Genomic DNA, 14,277 nt, shown 5'->3' with positions numbered 1-14,277 from the left:
GGGGGACTTGACACTTTAAAATCCTAGCTGCAGCCTTGCTTGTAGGGCATTAGATAATACTAAAATGTTTTCTCCATTTTCTGTGTGGGGTTCCTAGCATTATTTGCGACCTAGTTTGGGAAACACTACACCTTCCCTCTTACTGGTACAACACTTTGTATTTTTATTGTATTGCATATTTTAATGTATCTCTTCAGGTATAAGTTAAAATGTGAACTCCTCTGTTGTCTAGTTTTTCTTTATCTGAATCTGAATTAACTGTCTAATGAACTGTGCCAGAGGCTGTACGGATTGTAAAGCACCTAGAGGCAAATTTGTGATGTGTGATATTGGGCCAAATAAATGAAAATTGACTATTATTAGTACAGTAACAATTCCGACAACTCTTTTTTTCAATAAAACATTTTATTCTTTTGTATGATAGATAAACCCTCAGAACAAGTTGAGAAAACCACATACACTGCTGATATACTGCCAGAGACAACCATGACTCACACTGTGTTCCTAAAATTAGTTAATGGGTTCATTCTTTAGAATAAGCCAGTGTTACCTAGGTGATTGAATCTTACAATACGGCTGACTGCACTCCATAGCTTTGGAAATTCACTTTATGGCATGTAAGTAAAAGGCATATATCAACAGTCAATCAGGCTCATTTGGCACAGTCAACAGAGGGTAGGGGGGGGGGAAACCGAACAAAATGTGGTTCTCTCATTCGCACTGTGCTTTTACAACAAATCTTGATTTTTTTTTTTTTTAAATCTAAGAAATAATATGCAAAGCCAAACAAATACAGTAAACCCATTCCACATATACAGCAAATGTAGAGGGACTGTACAAGACAGTAATACAATCAAACTCACTAAAGGGGCGTTTTGCCTGACTTCCATCTGTTTTCCATCTCTTATAAAGTTATTTCATTTCACTCTAAATGAAAACACACGGTGTGTTCATTCATTAACAGTGTTTTAGGCAGAACCATAATAGATTAAGTATAATTTCATGGCAAGGAACATGTTCTGTTGTGATTACAAAGCTGCTCTGAACTCCAGTAATTAAATGCTACAGGTTACAGGGCAGTTTTGCATAATACTGAACTATGAATCTTATGACAGTATTACAGAATGATGTATCCTGTTGTCCTTGGTTGCTTTTGTACACCTCTTCCTTATTCTATCCATGAGTGGGTATTGAAAACGTTCATATTCTGCTTTGCTTTCCACTATTTAGGTGTCTGTTAGACAGTGACATGGTTGAAACATTGTAACAATGTCTTGCTGTGTGAGGTTTAACAGTCTGGGGTGTGAACCCAGTCATAGCAAAGATGGAGATTATAATAAGACTAAGTCACTCATGGAAAAATAAGGGAGAAGAAATACATTAACTCAAAAAATAAAATCAGTGGCAAAGAAGAGGAGCTGGGCTAGCAATTACACGAAACAAAAAGGGGAAATAAAACACAAGCTGGAATACACAGTATTTAGGAAAAAGCATGAAATGTCCTGACTTGGGAGAAACATTAAACACTGAAGTCATCATTCCTGAATTTTTAAAATTACACACCCTGTACAAAACAATCCGTATCAATAGGCACTTCTTAAATAAGGTCTTTTTCTTTTTATAGTTTATTTCTGAATTTGTTTCCTTTTTCATTCGAAATGGCACAGCAGAGCAATGATTCCTAAATCAAGGCGTGCTGGATGACTGGCGACAAGTAAAGCTAAATGCATTCTGGCTCTGGAAGTCCAGCTGGGAGGTCAAGTCCTGTGTGGGAGCTGAAAAATGCATATCATGGTGGAGGAGTTGGAGAAAGTGTTGGTTGGATGCAGCCGAGGAGGCACAGGAAGGGGATGGGGGGAATGTATTTATGATGACTTCTCTTTTCTTGCTCTTGGTGAATCAGCTCCATGGGAGTTCACTCCATTTACACCGTTGGCTACAAAACAAAGGGCACATCCAAATTAGTCACATTTCACTGATTAATGAGGTTAAGTGTATGTAAGCAGAAGAAATGCATGTATGGATTCTATTCTAACAAATACTTGTTGATAAGTTTGTAAGACTTCCTGGTTCTTACTTCACATTTGTGTTTCATTAAAGCAGTGTGTGTTTTGATAAGCATTTCACTGCTCGGGGGCACATTCAGTGCTTTGCAGAAGAAGAGGAAGAAGAACTTTGTGCTCGCTGCTCACCTTTGTCTTTCTTTGATTTGCTCTTGGAAGGAACTTGTTTCTTTTTCAAGGTCTGAGCCTGGGCATGCTCTCTCCATCGGCGCAGCTGGAAGTTGATAAATTTCCACATCATGAAGGCCTGAGTGAGGCAGATGGCGGCCAGGACAGTTATCCTGATGGGGAGAGAAAACAGTCAGAAACTCCAAAAAACTAGAGACAAGCTTTTACCGCTCTGAAGGTCTGGCCTAAAATGTTGTGATATAGCTTAGTAATGTGCTACATCATAGTGTTGTTGAGTTCTTACAATCCCACAGTATATTTCAATAACTCCAGTGAAACAAAGCAATAATAACTGATAGCAAGAGAGGAGGAATTTTCTCACTTGGCTTTGCATGTGCTTGGCACAAGATGTATTGTGGTTGTATTTCATTCTAATTTATTGAAGCTGGTGTTGGTGAACAACTCTTTTCCTCTTCCAATATGGAACCCTTCCTGTAAGATTGTTGAAACTCGGTGCAAGTCTAGAAATGAGGTCTCGTTCCTTTATTCTAAGTGCCAACCCGATGTTGATGGATGATCCTTATAATGACTTAAATGTTTATTTGAACTCCACTGCAGCTGTGCAGCAAATATCTCGACATGATTCACTTTTGCCTCACGGGAATTAGAAAATAAGCTTAATAAGCAGCTAATAATGCTAAAGATATATTTCAGAGTGGATTTTTTTTGTGGCTTTATGAATGTTAAGCTTAAAAAGGCTGTTGCTGGCAGATTTTAAGACCAGATTAAATTCACTGCAATTCAGCAGCAAAATGTCAGCAGTTATAAAATATTATTTTAGCATTACGTAGTCACGTTTCTCTTCTCAAAGGTGCTTACCGAACAAAAATAACATTAAAGTTTCCTGCAGCCAAATCAAAGCCTTGATTCTCAGCTGTGGCGAGGCCAAAGCCCACGGTGAGGACTGACAAGGACAGGGTGAGCAGCCGTCCAAGGACAAACAAGACGGCCCATATGGTGAAACTGGAAGACAAGAGGATGACCATGATACTGCATTCAAGACTTCTACACAATCAGTCATTCTTAACTGGGAAAAATGTCATGAAATTTGCACACGCCATAAATCTGAAATAATTAATAGCTGCACATGAGAACTCACCCAGTTTGTCTGTTCTCGTTGCTGAAGTAGACCAGGCGGGACACGTGGAACAGGAGCTCGACAAAGTAGTGCAACACTAGCAGGACTAGACCCAGACGGTTCAGACTGAAAGACACAAGTAGACACCATTTCCCTGAATTACAACTGACAAGAACTACACAGGGGGACACCACTGGTGTCCAAACACACAATCACACACATAATTCTAGGCTTTTTTTAAGTGGCAGTTCTTACTTCAGAATGTAGGCGCCTGCAATGTGGACCAGGTACAGGAAGATGTACACAAGTTGGCGTGGAATATCCTCCTAAACAGCAAACACAAAAGATGGGAGGGCAAAAATGGACAAAATATTTACAGCAGTGTGGCTCTGCATGTAGACTTAACCAAGAAGAGTATGCTTCTTTCAAACAATGCAACATAACCAAGGAAGTCAAACAGGATACAACCTCAGGGCCCAAACAGCACGTCATACTATTCCAAAATGATGGGCCCACCATAAACACACACACTCACACACACACATACACATAGACATGCACACACACACACACACACCTTCTTTGTCTTTTGGAAATACAGTTCTGGGAGAGCGTGTAACCAGTAGCCCAGCTGACAAATGAAGTAGAATTTCATCTGGAATCTGAAAGAAAGTTACAAAATTAAAAGTTTTTATTCTTTAGACCCACACTTATATATTACTTACATACTTAATATATGTATATATGTATAAAATAACCATTTAAGTAACATATGTGACAGGGTTTCGTGTCAATTTAAACAACATGACCTCCACACAAACACACAACATTACAACTTACGGCATCAGTGTATGGGGATAACCCTCCCACAGGGTGACTGGATTGGACAGGAAGTTTTCCTAAGAACAAAGTAGTATTTAAATTACATGCACTGACAGTCAGTTTATGGCCTTAAAATATATGTAAAACCAGCTTAGCTACTGTACGTACAGACAGCAGGATGCTCACGCCCCAGCCGAAGGAGAATAAGTAGAAAGCGCTGAGTTGGCCGGACTCATTGAATTTGCTGTGCTTCGTTTTGGAGAAGTGCTTCTTCCGGTTGATTTTCTGTTAAAAAAAAAAAAAAGAACAAAAATAAACAATGCAGAAGCGCTCTCAGAGATTGAAGTCTGTGCACTCAAGTGTGTGTCTCACTTACATCCAGCACATACTCCTGGATAATGGCATGCATGATGATGGCCACCAGCATGTAGAAGAAGACAGTGGCCAGGTCCTTGATGCCATGGTGGAAGTGGTTCACAGCCGTCTCCTCTGGGCCTTCGCACAGAGGTCAGACAGAGTCATCACAGTGAGCATGATTTAAAAAAAACATCTACTTTTTATGTGCATGTGTGGTATATACCCAGTTCATGCAGATTTTTGATCCTAACAACGACCTGCCGAGACATTTTAAGTTCAATTCAAACAAGTGATTCACAGGTTTAATAACCTTAATTCCAGAGGTAAGGTGTTTGGATTAGTGAGTCTCACCCGTGCAGTATTACACCACTTGGAAAATACCAGAGTCACTGAGTGTCTCAGCACAAAGCCTCTTCTATCCCTCAAAAGTTACATATGATCTATACAGCCTCAAACCCAGTATCTGTGAGAAATACTGAATAATGAGAGGAATTGTAGCACAGAGATAGACGATACATGAACACAGTTGTCAGCAAACAGTTTCAGAAAGCCTGAGCGGTGCTCCATTGCTCATTGTTTATGCAGCCAAATAAAGACATCAATCCAATTATTTGTAAAAGTCAGCACAGACAAAGAAAAAACACAGTGGCGTTATTGAATTTGTTCCACTACGAAGAGATTTAGTTGCTGCATGTTATTTGCCTAATTTGATACATGCTGTAAATAAGTTACAGAGCTAGGTAAGTGGCCAGGTCTCTCAGATAAGAACTGAATCACCAGCTGGCAGTCTGCAACAGTACAAAAAGCTCTGAGGTCGAACATTCCTTCAACAGTATCTGAAGTTGGCAAAGAAATTGTTAACCTTGAAATGAACAGGACTTGAATTGAGAGGCCTATATTACACCTTAGCCCAAATTCACCCGGCACAACCTTGCCACAAGAGAACTTTATAAATCAGGCGGACTAAATTTAGCTCCAAAGGGAAAAAAGGAGCTCTCAAATGGGTTTGTGTAAGGCCACGCAAGTACCGCTCTAGAATCCAAATGAGAGGCTTCAAGCCAGACAACTCAAAGAAAATACTGCATTATACATTAAAGCCAAAACTTGCTGTATTCACTTTACACATCCATACATCGTCATCTGTTCTCACCATATGTCTTATACTGTCAATATAATCCTTAACTCACCATTTGTTGATATGGTGACATTGTACTGGACAGTTATGAACAACACTGCAAACTTTGAGGTGACCTGTAGATAGAAAGAAAACAGTACTTAGAGCCTGCACATTTGGCATTTAAACAAGCATCAGACCAAATACTACTGTAAAATCAAACAGGTTATAAAAGTTACTTGAATTTATACACATAAAAGCATTGCATTTATATGCTGGGCCAATCACTGCACAACCCATAACTGAGTGACTGTAACTGACATATGATTATTGAAATTAAAGTAACATGTTTTATTTTAGCAATATATTACCCCAACTTTAGGATGATAAGACACAAAGATAAGACGGAATTATGCAATACTATTTATTTATTGACAGAAAAAAGGTGAAAAAGCAATACCAACTCGTTCTTCAGGGGTCTTAGGAATATAATAAATGAATGCATGCTTGACTTGACTTACTTTTGTGGATTACAATTAATCAGCAGTATTACATAGGGGTAATATGACTGATATGTGATGGGAAATTAAACATGATTCAACCAAGCAAACAGAGCTGCATCAAGATAGCCAAATAATAAGGTTAAAATAGGAAATAGCTTATTCCTCCTTCACAACAAAAGAAATACGTGGCCACCAAATTGAAATTAAAACACACGTCAGACGCACTCACTGTTTAGTTTAAACTATCATAAATAGACTTTATTTTGAAACTGTTTACGCCGTCGTTACGTTACTCTATACACGCAGCAGCGTATGCCATTAAATGAATTTTATTTTGTAAAACAAAAACAGGAAGTAGTTGAGAATATCGCCAAAACGACGCTAATGGCGCTGATTTTCACTGAGGATGAAACATGCTCGAAATGAACCGTAAATGTGTGTTAAAGTAGAGCAGCTTGGGGGGAGCACAGGGACGGTGTGAGGGCAGCCCGCCGACCCGCTGCACCCGGTCACATTTACACCCGCCGCCGAGCTCCAAGGACAACTTTCAGTTTTGGTGCGAGCGGGTCTCTGTGATGATGACAGCCCTCTCAGTCGTTGTATGATTGCCACGTAACACATCTACGCATAAACTAACCAAGTCGAGAGTGTTGCCCAATATTGTAACCACCGAGGTTCATTACAATGTTGCAAACCTGCGACGCGATGAGATACTTTTAAAACACAATGTTGCACATGGAAAACTTTGCTTTTTTTTTTTTAAAGAGCAAACCCGCGGGCCTGCGGACGAGTGATTTGTTATATCGATTTCAACATGAGAAGCAGCCAGATGGAAAGTGGACACTAGTTCCCACGTCGCTTTAAGAAAGAATTTGGGTTTTGTGGAAACCTAACGCCGGGCTACCTGGCTGAGTAGAGTTGATGTTATAGTGGAATAAAAAGCAAAAGCGAGGCCATCGTGCACAGAAAACTTTGGATCACGGGAGGAAGTCGTGTGAAGAATAGATCAGACAGCCATGTCAGTTTCCAGGAGAACAGAAGCGGAGTATTTCGGCATCCTGCCTCCCAGCAGTCCGTGCACTGTGCCGGGGCGAGCATCCCCGCATGACCCACAAATAAAACCCATTCAACATGTGGACTGGACTCACCTCAAACATCAGCCCGAGAAGGAACACCATAGCAACACAGGAAACAATATCTGCATGGTTCTGGATGACAAACTCATGGCTCAGCACCGGCGGATTCTTGTTGGTCTTTTTTCGGATCCCCATGTCGACTCGATTCGGCCCAACTTTTGCTTCACGCAGCGCAGATGTGGTCGGTTTCTATCAGATATTGTTATCCTTCGGTGCGAGGACGCTCAAAGCTCCCTCCTGCTTCCTACGAGCAAAGGGCCAGGCAGCAATTGAATGGCGTGTCACTCTTCTACTAGTGGGAGGGCCCACCGAGAGAGAGCCGCTGCGCCTGACCAACGACACTCTTTACGCACGGGAGAGAAACACATGCGGCTCTCTATCGCCACCTAGAGGTCTGGAGTGCAACAATGGCTACAGCCCACAGCCTATACATGGCCTAGTGCAGTGGTTCTCAACCTTTTTTCAGTGATGTAACCCCTGTGAAATATTTTTTCAGCCAAGTACCCCCTAACCAGGGCAAAGCATTTTTGGTTGAAAAAAAAAATACTTAAAACAGAGCACTGTGCCATCAGTGTCTGATTTATTAAACTTTGGAACTGATAAACACATACAAAATTCAAACATTTGAAAGAAAAACTATTTCAAACATTTTAAATGTTAATAATCCATGACTACATTTATTGCAAATACTTAATATAAAATTCATTTTATGAACTTATATTTTCCTGAAATATTTATTAAATAATTATTTTGAAAGGATTTTTGCATGGATGCTACTTTTTAAAATATATGTATATTTTAAAATCTCATGTACCCCCTGGAGTGCCTTCACGTACCCCCAGGGGGTACGCGTCCCCCATTTGAGAACCACTGGCCTAGTGTACTTTATCCAACTCAAAGATAGCTACATCTTACATGGGGTTCCTTTTTGGATTTACTGGTCCAAGCTATATTTATTCAGTCTACAAAAAATTAAAACATTTGACACACATTATTGTACATTAAACCAGGCTGCATTACCAATAGTTGTGAGGAGTGTGAAGCTACAGCCAGTAGCTGGTTAGCTTAGTCTAGCATAAAGACAGGCAGCAGGGGGGATAGCTAGTATGCTGTGTCCACAGATACACTGCATTATATCTACACTATATCAATATATATTACATGTACTTTTAGCTATTTAAATATTATAAGTGTAAAAAGGACGTGGTTTCACAGCCGGTTGCCTAGTAACCTAATGACTCCAGGAAGTTACAGCACTGGGCCAAGAAAGAGTGTTGCTTCATATTTACCCTACAGATTCACAAGCATTGGACTATGCATAACAAAGAAACTAAGCATATTTAATTTAAAGAAAATGTTTCTGTGCCTTTATTTTGATACAGGTGACAGGTGAAGATAGACAGGAAGCATTTAGTGGCATGTAGCGGTAAAGAAACTACGGTGGCTGTGATTATTGTGGAAAACACAAAATACCCTATCTAGAGCAAGTGTTTAGTTTGTCCGTTCAGGGTGACTTTAAAAACATGGCGGTGCAACATGGCGGCCTCTGTGGTAAAGAACCCGCTCCCTCCGTACATAAAAACAGCTCATTATATCATATAAAAAAACTGAATGATTCTTATTATCAGGTGATTATACACTAATGAAACATACCTGGTAATACTATATTCCATTTCTGCCAATAGATCCTTCTAAATGTTACACACTGGACCTTTGATCAAAACACTATAAACTAACTAATGACATTGCAAACCAGACATTGTTTATTTCAGCTTTGGGTACTGTAATACTTCAGGATTCATACACCATGCACATATATTGATTGTATATATGGCCCTGACATTACAAGAGAACATATAAAAAATGTGTGTATGTGTAACTTGAATCACTGCTCCTGTTAATGCTGAAAGTCAGTGATGTCCTTACTTTCAACTGCATTTGAATTTAAATTTGATTTATGTGAATACACATGAACAAGCATATTAAAATGAACAGACTTAAAGTATGACTATGCGACTTTGGTGGCTGTTATGGTTTAATGCTAAATGCTAAAAGTAGTAGAACAAGTAGAACAGCTTCATATAGTCAGTCATGTCAGTTACACAGCAATACCTAAAATTTAAATTTTCGCTAACTTGAGTCACAATCAGCTATTGGTCACACTATACCAGATAAGTCTTCTTTAGGTATGTAATTTAACTCTAAATATGATTGCCTATATCATAATATAGCTACAACTTAAAACGTACAACTAAAACAATTTATTTATTACAGTATTAAAGTATTTCAAGTTTACATTGTTGCATTTTTGAAAATATGAAGTGCATTACAAGGCTTCTGCTTTGAGATAATAATATTCCCACGCTTACTGTAAGTACTTATTACAGGAAATCCACTGTGTGAGGTGTGACATCACACTTTCTGTTCATAGCACTCAAAAGACACACCTTTTTTCATGCATGCTTCTTTGTAAAGACTTACTTTCGTCACTGGCTGGCTGAAGTTTAAGCCATCCAAAAAAATTCTGTAATGTCTGAAGGATACAACACTCCTACAGGGAATTTAAAGTATAAGCTCACACCCAATCACACATACACACACGTACATGCAGGCAGGCACAAGAGCTATTATGTAATGAAAAAGTTCCTGCTTGACTCACAGTCACAGAGGTGGAGCTTGTCATGAGTTTCAAGGAAAGAGAAAGATTTGTAGAGGTGCTTGCTTTCATTGACGGTACGTAGCTGTCTGTCCACCGTGGGCACATTATACTGGTAGGTTCAATTACTATTTTGTTTGTGTGAGTGTCCTAGTGTGAGCTGTGATCTTTGTAGGATGACATGCACTAATATCTGTGTGTTATTTAAGGCAGGATATGAGCTATAATAATACATTTACATAATGTATTACTTTTTGTAATAAATTAACACAACAATGGCTTTATTGTATCAAAATTAAGTATTAACTTTGATCTTGATAGTGTGCTTTCTTGAATTAGTTTTCTCTTAAATCTTTTCCTTTGGTTGGTTATCTGCATTGTCTTTTTTCTCATTAAACAGCTTAAAATTATGTTGAAGCTAAAGGATGTAAAGGAGCGGAGTTGTAGTTATTCTGTGAATCAGTAAATAGGTTTTCAAATGTTATCTCGGGAGAAGTGCCAGAAAAATACATTATGTTATATAAGGAATATATTGGAATACGCAAGCTTGCATTGCATTTTATTGTTCCTGCTGATAACCTCACATCTGTGCGTATGCCATTTATCAGGCCTGCATATAATGAAGTGTTTATGATAGAGATCAAAGTGCAGGAGACTGTCACACAGCAGCTGACTGCAGTCACGTTGCATTTCAAGACTTCGGCCTTGAGCTGTAATTTGTTTTACATTGTGGTAAACTTGGATGAAATTTTAACAAAATGTTTGTGCATATTAAGAACACAAAATTTTCTAAAATCACATTGTAATGCTTTTACAGATGGACCAAAATGGCACCTGAACTGCTGGGGTCCAGCTCAAAACTGTCCACAGCTGCTTTTCTTCAGATGCTTCAGATGCAATCACATTTCTACTTTCATCACAGAGTGAAACCTTTGGTTAAACTTTTCAACTGACAACAAAATGAGTCAGTCAGACAATCAATATACAAAACTGCGATGGTTATTAACCATCGTTGGACTGTTCATGTATGTGGTGGACATTTGGACAGACATTGGACTGGCGCTGAAATATTTTCAGGATAAACATTTTGTGTGGACTGGACTGACTCTAGCGTTTGTTCTGGCTGGGCTGCTGGTGACGCAGATCTTCAGTTATGCCTGGTACAGGGATGACATGAATGATGCTCTGATAAACCCAGAGGGAAGACCAACCTTATCAGGCATATCCAAAGGTGGACTTGCTGTCCTGCACCTGTTTGGCGTGGGCATCTTCACCAGGTATGGAGTTAGTGATGACGAATGGTGACGACAGTGATAAGAGCACTCCAGCATAAGAAGCCACTGACCTTTGTTATTATGCTTGTGTACCCTGCAATAAGGAGTGCCTGCATGGTATGACTTAAAATGTGCACTATGCTAATAATGCACAATGGTGTGTTATTATGGAATGTGCAAACTGGAATAACCACATTTAAGCTGTTGTGTATTGCTGGAAGAATCCTTGCAACTGCATTATCATCTGTGCAGCGGCAACAGATGAATAATAGGTGGCAACAACCTGTCTGACTTTGTTTTCATTGTGTTTGACCTGTTGCTAGGTATTGTCAGCTGCTGAAACAAGGGTTCAAAGTGGTTTGGACGACAGCAAATGCCCATACAGGGGATGTGCACCACAAACTGTTTTGCATGGCTACTGATCTGAGCATGCTCAAACTGTTTGAGGCTTTCCTGGAGAGTGTTCCCCAACTGCTTCTACAACTGTACATAGTGCTGGGCCATGCAGAGTGCTCAGTCCTGCAGTGTAAGTAGAAGCAGGAAGTCAATTTTTCTGCTAATTCCGAATATACAGTATAATTAATTATACCACCTATTCACTTCTTTCAGATTTATCTATGACGTTCTCCTTCTTTAACATTGCCTGGGCCCTGGTGGACTATCGTCGCTGCCTGCGCAGGTCACTCCGCCATTTCAAGGAGATGCCCTCTGGCCTCCCCACAGTAATATACCTCCTCTACAAACTCTGCACCATCACCAGCCACATCCTGAGCTATGCCCTCCTCCTCATACTGAGCACCTACACAACAATAGCCCTCACCGTTCTCTGGCTGCTAGGAACAACCTGGACACACTTTCTTCAAACCAACTTCTGCTTATCCAGAGGCCTTGAGCTACTGTACCGAGCGGTCATCGGAGTCATACTCACGTTCACCTTTTTCAACGTCAAAGGACAGGACACCAAAATAGAAATGATCATCTACTACTTCTTTTATTCTCTTATGCACATTATGGCTCCTTTATTGCTGGGTTTTTTTAAGCCAGAGTTGCAGTCAGCCACGTTTCTGCTCACAGTCAGTGGTTTAATCTTTGGAGGCACGGTGCTGGGACTGGTGTGTCTCGTGCTCTATTACCTCCTCCTGCATCCCAGAGGGACACAGCGAGAGGCAGATGAGGTGGATGGCCTAGGAAATGAAACAGAGACCACTCTGAGAATAAGTAACTTTTTACAGCCTTGATAAAAATCTATTTCCAATCTTAGTTGTGGAGGACAGAGAGAAAAAGATACACACGTGCTGGAAATCTGAAAAAAACTAACAATTTGATGAAGAAAAAGACTAAATAGAGCCTGTTCAGAGAGATGTTATCTTGATATTGTGTCATTTTAATGCTGCTATCTTACCATGAAGTTTGCTTTGTCAATACTGACATAAATGGCACACTAAGCAATTAAGTGCAATACTAAATGACCTGTTATTTATTCAAGACTCTATTAATAATGCATTGTAATAAAATGATGTTATATATATTTTTTGTGAAAGACATATACATTTATGTAAGAACACACAATGATAAAGCTTATTGTTAAATTGTATACTTGTGAGTTATTTTCTCAATTTGTTTTTTGTTCTCAGAACCTAAACAGTTAAATGGAGTATACTTATAGCTGGATACTAGCCTGTAACACACACATTAAACACAAGGTGGCATTATTGTCTAGGTTGACTTTTCTAGGTGAGCTCCTACTGCTGGACCAACATTAACAAAACTTATAGAGTAATACTTTTAGTCAGAAAACATTCAACACTATTTCAGCCCCCTTTTCTAATAACTCTTATGTCTTCTCCATTAATAGTTCCAGTGTTATGGAGCCTGTTGGATAGATGTAACTGTATGATTAATGTGATTCCTTAATTAGATGATTCAGTCCTTTGTTTGACGTTGGATGCTGCTTTTGACAAAAGGAACTCATATTATGACAATCCAACAGAACGCATGCTCACCAGTACAGAGTTTCTCCTGTATAAGGTTTTACCACCATCATCTCATTGACGGTGAATTAAACTATAAATTTCAGCTACTACTCTGATCTCTTTAATCCTAATCCCCTAGAAACTAAGGTGGCAACTAAACATTTCCCTTATCCTCAGAAATGATGAACACAGGGGTCATGGATGAGCTAACTAGAAACAACAAACCACTGCTAATTTTGTTTTGACTACCAGCAAAATATTGTGTGAGTCAAACCGAAGAGGACACTTTTTCTTCCTGGCCAGGGCTGAGGGAGGTGGGGGTTGCCATTCCTGAGCGGCCCAGTGTGAGCTCACCTGGGAGGAACGCCGACAAACCGCAGGGTCCAGAGTGCACGATGCTTGTTGGCTCTCAAATAAACCCCCTTCTCTCCCCTTTAATTCAGGCAAACTCAGAGCTTTTTGACCTGTTTACTTCAAGGGGCCACTTTAACTTTCATCTGTCAGTTGTATTCTTTCAGAGGCACTCCATAAAATGACAATTTTAAGTGAAGAACTTGTGTTGGACAGGAAATGAATCACTGCCAGGTAGTTACCACACAGAACTCAGTTTTACTGTAGAGCAACACTGGACACACTTTAACTCTTTGGCTCTTATCTGTTAAATGTTTGTTCTTTCCATGTATTTAGGCGAAGGTTTACGTTCTACATAGATAGCTATAGAGTTTATATAGAGAGAGTAGTAATACTGTAGAAATACAGTATGTATGGTGTTAATGTGGAGTAATCAGATGGATAGAATCACGAAATGTTGCTTATAGCTTACCTTTGGAACCAAGAGGAGTATATTGCACCTGTAGGCAGGACACATCATTAGGGAGATAATAAAATTACTTCATGCTTTGCATTTCAGATGATAGTTGCTCTCCTCTCTCCCTTCCACTGTATATTTTCTTGGGTTCAGTGAACTAATGCAATGTAAACCTGCCAAAGGGACTTTTATTGGGAGAAGATGCATGTGTCCTGGGCTCGAGTCCTAAGCAGTCTCTCCCTCTCTGTCTTCCTTTGCTTTTGTTGCGCTACACACACTTTTGGCTGTGACTCACCACTGACAGCGCTGCCAGGGACCAGTCACA

General features: G+C 39.7%; 2 protein-coding genes across 3 annotated transcripts; one reads left to right on the top strand and one right to left on the bottom strand.

Annotated features, from left to right (window-relative positions):
* Positions 1–386: 386 nt before the first annotated feature.
* Positions 387–7,515, bottom strand: tram1 (translocation associated membrane protein 1). The gene is made up of 11 exons (XM_051410349.1): positions 7,254–7,515; positions 5,676–5,739; positions 4,508–4,626; positions 4,300–4,416; positions 4,150–4,208; positions 3,887–3,971; positions 3,565–3,635; positions 3,331–3,435; positions 3,051–3,194; positions 2,193–2,344; positions 387–1,936 (listed from the first exon to the last, which is right to left on the bottom strand). Exons 1-11 carry the CDS (start codon positions 7,374–7,376, stop codon positions 1,866–1,868), a joined length of 1,110 nt encoding a protein of 369 aa, XP_051266309.1. The 5' UTR covers positions 7,377–7,515; the 3' UTR covers positions 387–1,865.
* Positions 7,489–12,765, top strand: xkr9 (XK, Kell blood group complex subunit-related family, member 9). 2 transcript variants are annotated; one of them, XM_051410345.1, is made up of 4 exons: positions 7,489–7,633; positions 10,715–11,174; positions 11,495–11,697; positions 11,781–12,765. In XM_051410345.1, the coding sequence occupies exons 2-4, from the start codon at positions 10,858–10,860 to the stop codon at positions 12,407–12,409; spliced, it is 1,149 nt and encodes a 382-aa protein (XP_051266305.1). In that variant the 5' UTR covers positions 7,489–7,633; positions 10,715–10,857; the 3' UTR covers positions 12,410–12,765. The 2 variants fall into 2 exon arrangements, with proteins under 2 accessions (XP_051266305.1, XP_051266304.1); XM_051410344.1 differs by lacking the exon at positions 7,489–7,633 and adding an exon at positions 9,727–10,012.
* Positions 12,766–14,277: the final 1,512 nt, after the last annotated feature.

This window comes from Dicentrarchus labrax, unplaced genomic scaffold, assembly GCF_905237075.1.
Source record: "Dicentrarchus labrax unplaced genomic scaffold, dlabrax2021, whole genome shotgun sequence".
Taxonomy (NCBI): Eukaryota; Metazoa; Chordata; class Actinopteri; family Moronidae; genus Dicentrarchus; species Dicentrarchus labrax.
This window is presented reverse-complemented; position numbering and strand designations above follow the sequence as displayed.